This window comes from Impatiens glandulifera, chromosome 8 (genome assembly GCF_907164915.1).
Source record: "Impatiens glandulifera chromosome 8, dImpGla2.1, whole genome shotgun sequence".
Classification (NCBI taxonomy): domain Eukaryota; kingdom Viridiplantae; phylum Streptophyta; class Magnoliopsida; order Ericales; family Balsaminaceae; genus Impatiens; species Impatiens glandulifera.
The window spans coordinates 14,518,628-14,528,442 of record NC_061869.1 but is presented as its reverse complement, the minus strand read 5'-3'; the positions used below and the strand labels follow the sequence as shown (position 1 = coordinate 14,528,442).

The window sequence follows — 9,815 nt, the reverse complement described above, 5'->3', positions numbered from 1 at the left end:
GCTTCTCTCTCCATATTTGCCGGATCTGCAAAATGCCGCTGGGAATGCCGTAGGGTTGGAATAAAATGGGCAACTCCAAACCCATGGATTTATGATTCAGAGTTAAGTGAACTTAAAAAAATAACGATAAAATTTTGAATCAATCGAATAATTAAAAATAAATTTTACCATTTTTTTAATAATTAGATAAACAAATATTAAAATTATTTAAGAAATTATGGAATAATATTAAATTTTAATTATAAATATATTTTTTTTGTGAACCTTCAGCCCACCCTAGCCCCTACTCATTAATTGTTATAAATAATTAATTTTATTGTATTTTGTGACAGAGTGAACACGACTATATTCATATAATATTGGATATATCATTTTTTTAAAAAGTTTCTCAATGTACTTTTTGTATTTAAAATCTTCCTTAAAAACAACTAAATTAGTACTATAATAATCATAAGTTGAACATGCTATGTCCAAAAGATACATTGTGAACTAGTAATACTAGAAGTTGGCAAAGAGAAAAATCAAATTAAATGAATTAGAATTCTTTTTTTGCAACATTCAAACATACATTATTTATTTTACTAGTATAACATAAATAAAAACAACTCATACATTGTTTTTTAATAATTTCTAATATTTAAAATAATAATAATGATGGAAAAGACCATTGGTCCACCAAATAAATAATAGGAAAATTTTTGTAATAAATAAATAGTAATCAATATTGGGGGCAAAGGGCAATAATGGTGGCTACCCTAATAAATGAAAGGAGTGGTAGGTTTGATAACAAAGGCACATTGTTTTTCCTTCATTCATGGCTGATCAAACCCCAATGAAGATGGGTAATTTCCATTCTCCATCCCAAGAAAAATGACATTCAAATAAGTCAATTTCTAAATTTAAATTGAAATTAATAGTAACATTATCAAACTCAAATCAAATCGTTTAAACACAAAAAGAACGAGTCTAACAACCAATATGACGTTTTGCTTTTCGGTTCAATGAATTGAAGATGAGGATGATGATTTCTCAACATTTGATCATGGGTGGGACTTAGTTTCATTATGTATTAAGAGATTATGAGACTTGAGACTAGTTTGATGTGAAGAATAATCAAATGTAAGCTAAGCATCAGAAAATGTTAAAAAGACATAAAATTTATTTATTTCTGAATGTATTCATCATACCAAGTGACATTGTTCTACCACTATTTCATCTATAGATTAACATATATTATAGATATCATCATCATCATAGTGATTTCATGTTATAAAATCTATCTCCTACATTTACCTGTTTATCCACTCAAAGAATTCCTTCCTCTCTTGGCAGCAAATAGCTGACGAATAAACGCGAATTTCCCTCCTCTGGCTCGTGCAGACATTTCTACTAGAGTCCCATTGTTACTACTAGTACTCGCTCCAGTTGTGGAATCGTCAGTTTGAGATACGGTTGAGGACTTTGAGGATTCTGGCATAAGGGTGAAGAAAAATGCGTTCAGCATTCTGATTACTTGACTGAAAGTGGGTCGCATGTTTGGATCCTCAACCCAACATGACTGTATGATGAATGCAAGATCTGGAGCTATATCATCGGGAATACCAGGCCTCTCCTGCTGCAGTATCGGAAAAAAAACTGTAAATGCGCCTCGTCAATTACTAAAACGACAACTAGGGAAAGAGATAACGAAACCAGTTACTCTTAGCAACAATCATAATCAATATTTGCCATCTCAGAACTATAATAGTACATAGATGGAAAAAAAAATTAGGTATTGACCATTTTCTTTATTTATGAATAAAATTCAGAAAAATTACATTTGTTATGTTTGCTAAAATCACAATGATCCATCAACAAAATACTATGGATCATTATTCCTTAAAAAATTCTCTAATGAAACCAAAAATCACATTATAATTTAGCTCATAATCAAAAAAGTAAACCAAGCGTAGCCAAAGATCACACAACAGTCAGGATCCAGAAATTTTTTTATACCAATGAAAAATCACTATCATGATCGTTTTCCAAAGGGATTGTGATTGTAACTATGTACCAGTTTTTAAATAGGCTCATTATACCTCGTTTCAGAAATCTTATAGAATTATTTGTTTTCTTCCTATGTAAGACTACCACATTTACGTCTATCATTCATTTACTGTCGCAATTCTTTATGGGCATATCCAACCGAGTTTCAAACATGCGTGTATGCATTCAGCTTGCAAGGAAAAGAGGGAAATTAAAAAAAAAATTGTACAGATAGACAGGACCTTAAATGGGCATATCCAACTGAGTTTCAAACATGCGTGTATGCATTCATATTGTAAAGAAAAGAGGGAAATTAAAAAAAAAAATGTACAGATAGACAGGACCTTAAAAGCGGCGGCGTATGCAGCTTGCAAATTTGACATGCCTTCAAATGGCATTCGATTGGTCAGTAATTCCCATAAGACAATGCCGAAACTGTAGACATCAACCTTATTGTTGTAATGTTTTTTCTCCCCCTGACGTAACGTCACAGTGCTATATAACTGCAAAATTGTATCAGCAATTTTGCAGTGAGAAATGATAGACTTCTGTGAGAAATAATAAACAAAATCCATAAAATATTAACGGAATTGCAGAAGCGCCTTTTCAATCAACCAGCAACTGCCAAAACAATTTCCATCAATTTTCAGAAATAATATGGAGTTCTCAAGTCCTCCAATAGTAATATGCAGTCTGAATAAACACAATGTAACTCAAAAAAGTAGGAGAAACCAAATGCAAAAGTTAAATAAAGTATTCATTGCATAAAGAATGAAACTTGGTCCCATTTGGAAACACCTGTCTGGTTGGATCTGGATGTGAATCTAATTGAGAAAAGGAAAGATAATTTTTGGATCTGGATCCATATACGTTTGGTATGAAAAGTGTGGCCGGATGAAATATTTTAATTTGGTTTGTACATATGGCATCTATACTTATATATTGTGCTTAGTTGTTATATATTTCTTCTCTAGGATGCAAGAGAGGAGCCCTAGTCACATGCTATTAGTTTTAAGCCAGAACCTTTTCTGGATCTCATACCGGAAAAGAAAAGCTACGCCTAGATATCAAACGGAGTTATCCAGAAGATCACTAATTCTGATTTCAAACTGTTTCATAATTGGCTCAATGGTTATTTATAATTATGAGTTCTTTGCAGTTTTGGGGGAAAGCAATGAACAGTTCATTTCAATCAGATAAAGAAGCAATCAAAGTTACTCCTACTTAAGCTTGTTTGGTGTGGATTATTTGGGATTATTAACCAACATCTCAACAATCAAATCATCGACCAAAAAAATACCCTCACTTACATTTTAAGATATTAAATACTTGGGTTTTGTTTGATAAAGGGTTATTTGAAATTAATCTAAATATTACCATTCCTGTCCTCAATAACTTCATATCAAATCATCAATCAAAATACAAAATACAAAATTACTCTTACCTTATTTATTTTATAAAATTTGAATATTAAATACAGAAGGATATTTAGTCAATTAACCCCAAATAATTCAGATTATCTAAAAAAACACATCAAACGCCCCAAGTATATTTTGGTAATTTTATCCAAATAAACTATTTTTGACATCAAAAAGGTTTTTTTCTTTCCAAAAAACAAACAGATTATTCCAATAATCATCTGAAATTCCTATTAACTAGGATCTTATATTTTGAGAAAGGGTGATCAGATCCTGATACTTTTATGCACATAATAATGTGAGAATGTCTAGAAGAATACACAAACCTCAGGAGCCATCCATCTATAAGTTCCAGTCTCCGCTGTCATCATTTCCGTAACAGATTCTTCCCTTGCAAGTCCAAAATCCGCAAGCTTGATGGATTTTTTATCAGCCGTTAGCAGTATATTGTCTGTATTATCATCCACGAGGTTTTAGAAATAATGGGATAAAACCATACAAATTGAGATATGTGGATGCAAATGATCCATGACATAGAAATATAACCATAAATTTGCATTCCCAAAAGTCAATATCATTTTAAGTAAGAGACATGATACATTACAATGCAGTTAACTCATATGAAGGATCGTTCTAACATCTTTTACTTATCATGTATATTCTACATGAGCTCCAAGTTCACTGTGACTATGTAGTGTTACGAGGCACAACACCACATTTGGTACCATAAAATGTCAAAACTACTTTAAAAATAAAGATTATATTCCAAACAGAGTAAACAGATCCTGCATTCAAATCCATGAAATTTCTCAAGCAAAATATTCAGCCAAAATTGCTATTTTGTCACAATAATCTGTCACAATCATGACCTCACTAGAAAATTGCCAAAGTAAAATTGAAAGTGAACTTGTTTTTCTGTTTCGTATAAGATTGTTTTCTAGATCATGATCCAAATTAAAGTGTAATTTCTTTTTTATTTAGTAAGAATATCATGATCCAAATGATTTTTTAGATCATGATCTGTAGAATATATTAAAATGGTTGTGATTTTATTACAAGATAACAAATATAGATTTTTTTGTATAATGATCAAGATGAAAAATCATGATACCATGTAGATCTAAATCCATTGATTAGAGATTTATAATCAATTCATAGTTCATATTACTAAATATATCTTACTAATGGTATAAGGTGCTTGCAGCAAGAGTAGGTCTTTTTCACTCAATTAGAATGTATTCTAATTAAGAGAGATGAAAATCAAATCATAAAAGAAAGAAAAAAACTCTATTTAGGTCCAGCAATTTGGGTGACAAAGAAATTGAAAAAGAAAAAAAATGGAAAAATAAAGGATTGTATAATAAATAGGATGCATTTACCAGGCTTTAGATCTCTGTGTATGATCCCATTTGCATGTAGACAATCCATAGCTTTAGCAATGTCAAGGGAAAAACTCAAAGCCAAATGAAGATCTAATTTTGTTGGACGGAGACTGGATAAATATTTCCGAAGAGACATTCCTGGTAAGAGCTCAGTAACTATGACCATCAAAGGATCATTACAAGCTCCAATAAACTAGAAAGGGAAAAAAGATAAGATGTCCTCATCACAACAAACATGATAGAATTAGGGAAAAAGAATAGAAGAATTAAAGTATCATGGAGTAAATAGGAGACAAGATAACAAGACATGCCAGAAAACATGCTCACTTTCACAAGGTTCTCATGTTTCACTTTGGACATCATGTTGACTTCACGGACAAATCGACTTTCTAGCTCAGTCTTGTCCACAGATGTGTCCCCATGAAGAACTTTTACTGCAACAATTTGGTTTAAATACCTGAAGCATCGAACACATGACACCTAAGTAATAAATTTATTTATGACACACAATTTAGGATCCAAACTATGCATATTAACATCCATATGGAAAATTCTAATAAATAATTTGCTCCATCAAAACCTTGTTTTACAACTTTAAAATGGCTCAAATGATTTCTCACCGTCAATTTTTAGTCAACTCTGTTGACGCATTGATATGTATTTTAGAAGAAAAATTGAGAATAAAGAGTAGAAAATTTTGTGTATAGGATTCAAGAACTTACAGCGAAAAGTAATTTAAGCCATTTTAAAAAATTCAGAAAGCAAAATGTGCTTACAACATTTTGAGAAATCAAAACCAACTTTAAGTGCAAGACCAGGAAGCAAAATGAACTTCTATCCATGAATCAACTTTTCCAAGTCAAGAGAATTACTCTATCACCTATAAGTGTATTAAAAATAGATTAAAAACACTTTTTTGTTGACAGATATCTCATCTAGATCGCATTTGGAAACAGAACTTCATACAGCACAAATTAAAAAATGTATTGGTTGTTTCTCATCTGAATCCGGATTCAGATCCAGAAATGTTTCCAAATAGGATGAGAACTTCCTACAAATAAGCTAAAACCCAACTTACCCAACATCTAAAGAAAAGAAAGGTCTAACACCTAACAGCTAGAAATATCATTAAATTTGGAATCTGTGAAAGCATACAAAAATGTCAATAGCAGCTTCATAAATAATAATTGTATGAGAAAAATATAGGTTTCCAAAAGAATATTCCTTGAAATATCCCTATGACACCACATTTGATCATTCAACACCAAAATAAACAGTTCTTATGAAAATTTACCTTCCTTCATAAACTTTCCCATGAGCACCCTCACCAAGTTTTGATCCAATAAACAGAACTTTAGGATCAATAAGCAAACTCTCATCAAGTTTTGGCTCCATAGCAGAAACCAATCCATTCTGTACAACCGGTTCAACCGATTTGCTTGTGGTTGTTGATCTATCATGTACTCTTTCCTCTCCACTACTAGTTTCACTGTAGCTCATATTGCAACACTCAGATTAATCCCCGACATCTCATTTTATCTCATTAATCAAACCCAACATCAGAATTCTACTTTCAATGCTTTAATAACTCCAGCTACACCTTCACATGTCAACCTAATCGAACTCCCAGCACCCATTTACAGAAGACCAAGTCAATAATTTCGTTGACCAAACCAAAGAAGACTTTCGAATATCCACCGATTACTCGATCAAGAAATGATTTTTTTCTCAGAATATAGACAAATATATCTCCTTCATGCAAAAGAAGGTACCTTTCATCAGCAGACTGAAAACTGTAGAAAATTTGAATGAATTCTGTATATACCCAGCTTCTTCAACTCCAAGTTGAGCTTAAAGCATAGTAATCGAAGTAGATAAGAATCGATAAACAGTGGGTCGGCGGGAAAAGGGAAGTTATTGAGAGATAAAATACATAAAGTTAGATAGAGAACGATCAAAGTGGTGATGGGGCAGGTTGTGTAGAATGGAAGAAAACCTAACCCTAGAAAAAATAAAAGAAGGTGGAGGCCATACCTTCTTCTCTTTCTCTCTCTCTAGAAAATGAGGTCGGAGGGTGGCTTTCCGATGAAAGATACTAAATTCGAAAGGAAAAGAAAGGAATATATTATTCATGTTCACTTTTAAGAAGTTGGGAGATCAAAATGAAAGAAAGATAAGATAATAAGGGCTGAAATGAAATAATTAAGTACTTGTTATGTTTAGTCACTTTTGTATAATGAAGACAATCCAATTGGGAATCAACAAGTGCACATTTATTGGCCATTTTCAGCTTATCTTAAATCCTTAATTTTTTTTTTATATATTTTGTTCTAAAATTTTAGACGAGAAACTATTGGAATGAGAATTTAAAAAATGGTATTCGACAATCTGATTAGCTAAAAATATAATAAAATTCTTTTTTTACTCATTTTTTTATATCTTTTTTTTCTTTTTTCACTTAATAAATAACACGATCTCTCTTATTCTCGGGTCTTCCAACACACGTTGGAGTGGCTATACCCTTTCTTTAAAATTCCTCTCCTCTCGGACTCTTCGTTGTGAGAAATAGCGATGTAAGATCACTTTATTTATAGATAAAAGAAAAGTATGAGGAAAGAGATAAGATATATAAATTATTTTATTTTTTTAACTAATCACGTTGCGTTACTATCCTTTCCATATTTTTATATCATTATCCTCTCTTTTATTTATTTAATTTTTTTACACAATTTTTTCTAATTTTCATTACAAAATTTTTTATTTTATTTTGTAAATAGTTCAACTTTAAAGACTTAAATTCATTATTTTTTATGCTCCCTTACTAAATTATGAGTCTCCTACATTTATTTATTTATTTTATTTTGATGTGAGATTTTCATTTTTATAATAATTTGTCTATTTGATCATGACCAAACCCTTCTTCCCACGTACATAGCACTCTAGTTTTACTGTAGAACGAGACAACGATGTCTTCTGTATGGGGGCAATTGAGTCAAATATTTTATGAATTATTATTAGATGATAGCGAAAAGTTTCTTGATATAGTTTGTTGTTGTTATTAGAATTTTGTATTTTAGTACGACTTAGAACTTGAGTGGTATGTATGTGACAGTCAGTGGGGAGATTTTTTTTTTAAGTCATGAATAACATATGTTGTTTTAATCATTTACTTGGTGTGATGGATTAAAATGTTGCATTAATTTTTTTATAGTCACAAATTTATTGAAATTTTATTAAAGTTAAAATTGGAAATAATATTTTTATTAATATGAGATTGTTTTCTATATTATAATTTTATATAATTCAAATTATGTAATTTTTTTATTTTATATTAAATTATTGTGTGATTATTTTTTTTAATAAAAAATCAATTTATAGATAAAAGTCAACTAAACAAAAATAAAAATTCAAGACAATCAAGTAAAAAAAATCAAATGTAAGTTTTCACAATTCATGATTTAATTACAAATATAATATGTTATATGTCATAAAGTATAAATTTTACAAATAATTTTCATAAATAACATATTCATATTTTTAACAATGTTTGTACATAATTATATTTTTAAAAGAGAGTTTAGAAAAATTCAAATTTATTAAAAAGAAAAATATTATGAATGATTCACATTTAATTATTAATTTATATTTATTGGCACAAATTATATTCAAAATTATATATTTTTAAATATTTTATTATTTAAAATGATAATAATATTAATATAATGAATGTAGTTAATATTTTTAATTTAATTGTTTTAAGTTTATGAACAGATTCACCAATAAATCGATATGTTTACTCTCATCAAGTGCGTGATGATGCGAGAAAAACTATATATTAATATATATATATATATATATATGCAATTTACACATTTATTAAATTATATGTTAATTTTAAAATATAAAACCCTATGGTTAAAGTGTTATTGGTATGATGTCATTTTTTATTCTATTTTTAAATATATTTTTTTTTTAAATTTATATGCTCCTGAGTTGTTTATTTAAAAAAAAAATTATGTGATTGTGTTGTGATGATACAGTGATATTAGAAAATTGTGTTTCTATATATATTGAGATTATTTTATAAATAATTGAGATTTTTTTTTTTAAAATTTTACTTAACTAAACCAATCTCTTAAAAAGTATAAAAATCCAGCAATTATTAAATCATTTATCTCAAATAATATATATTTTTTTTATAAAATTAGAAAAATAAATATGTTTTTTTTAAATGATTATGAAACTGAGATCTTTTTATTCTACAACTTACATAAATAAAACTTTTAAGAAAAAATGTTACAATTGCAATTTTGACAAATTTTAAATAACTATTTTGATTGAAATTTTGATGATTTTTCAATAAAAAAAATATAACAATTACTTTTTTTTAATAAATTTGGTTTTCTAATATGTTAAGCTAAAGTGACATCAAGTTTTTTTCCTAAATTTGATAATTATATTTAGTTTCTTAGTTTATTTTTATCTGAATTAGCTTGTTTGGAGGGAGTTTTCCCTGATTTGACCGGAAATGTGACGATAATGATATTTGTGTCCCTGTTTCGACTCCTTCGAAACACTAATAAAAGAAATATAACATAATTAATATTTATTTATTTATTATTATTATTATTTTATAAGAATTTTAAATTTATTTATTCGTAATAACATGAATTTTTAATGTTACATTATATATATTAAATAGAATGATAATTTTATCATAAAAAATATTTTTTTTCTAAGAGTATAAACAGTACATGCGGGAATATTCAGAAATCGAATTAAGCGAAAATTATATTAAAAAAATTTCAGATTGAATAAAAAGACTATTTTTCAACCCGATCTATCTATTTTTATCTCAAGTCTGGTCTAAGAGATAAAAAAATTTAAGTTGAAATAAGAGTCATAATTGTGAAACTGCTAACTTTGTAAAATTCATAAAATGACAATAAATCTGGTTTTCTGAATAAACTCACTTATTATCCTATTTAAA

The 9,815-nt window shown here is 28.7% G+C and overlaps 1 protein-coding gene across 1 annotated transcript; it reads right to left on the bottom strand.

Annotated features, from left to right (window-relative positions):
* Positions 1 to 1,139: 1,139 nt before the first annotated feature.
* Positions 1,140 to 6,928, bottom strand: LOC124912082 (serine/threonine-protein kinase STY13-like). Its single transcript, XM_047452641.1, has 6 exons — positions 6,120 to 6,928; positions 5,153 to 5,282; positions 4,823 to 5,018; positions 3,770 to 3,894; positions 2,370 to 2,528; positions 1,140 to 1,615 (listed from the first exon to the last, which is right to left on the bottom strand). The coding sequence occupies exons 1-6, from the start codon at positions 6,323 to 6,325 to the stop codon at positions 1,298 to 1,300; spliced, it is 1,134 nt and encodes a 377-aa protein (XP_047308597.1). The 5' UTR covers positions 6,326 to 6,928; the 3' UTR covers positions 1,140 to 1,297.
* Positions 6,929 to 9,815: the final 2,887 nt, after the last annotated feature.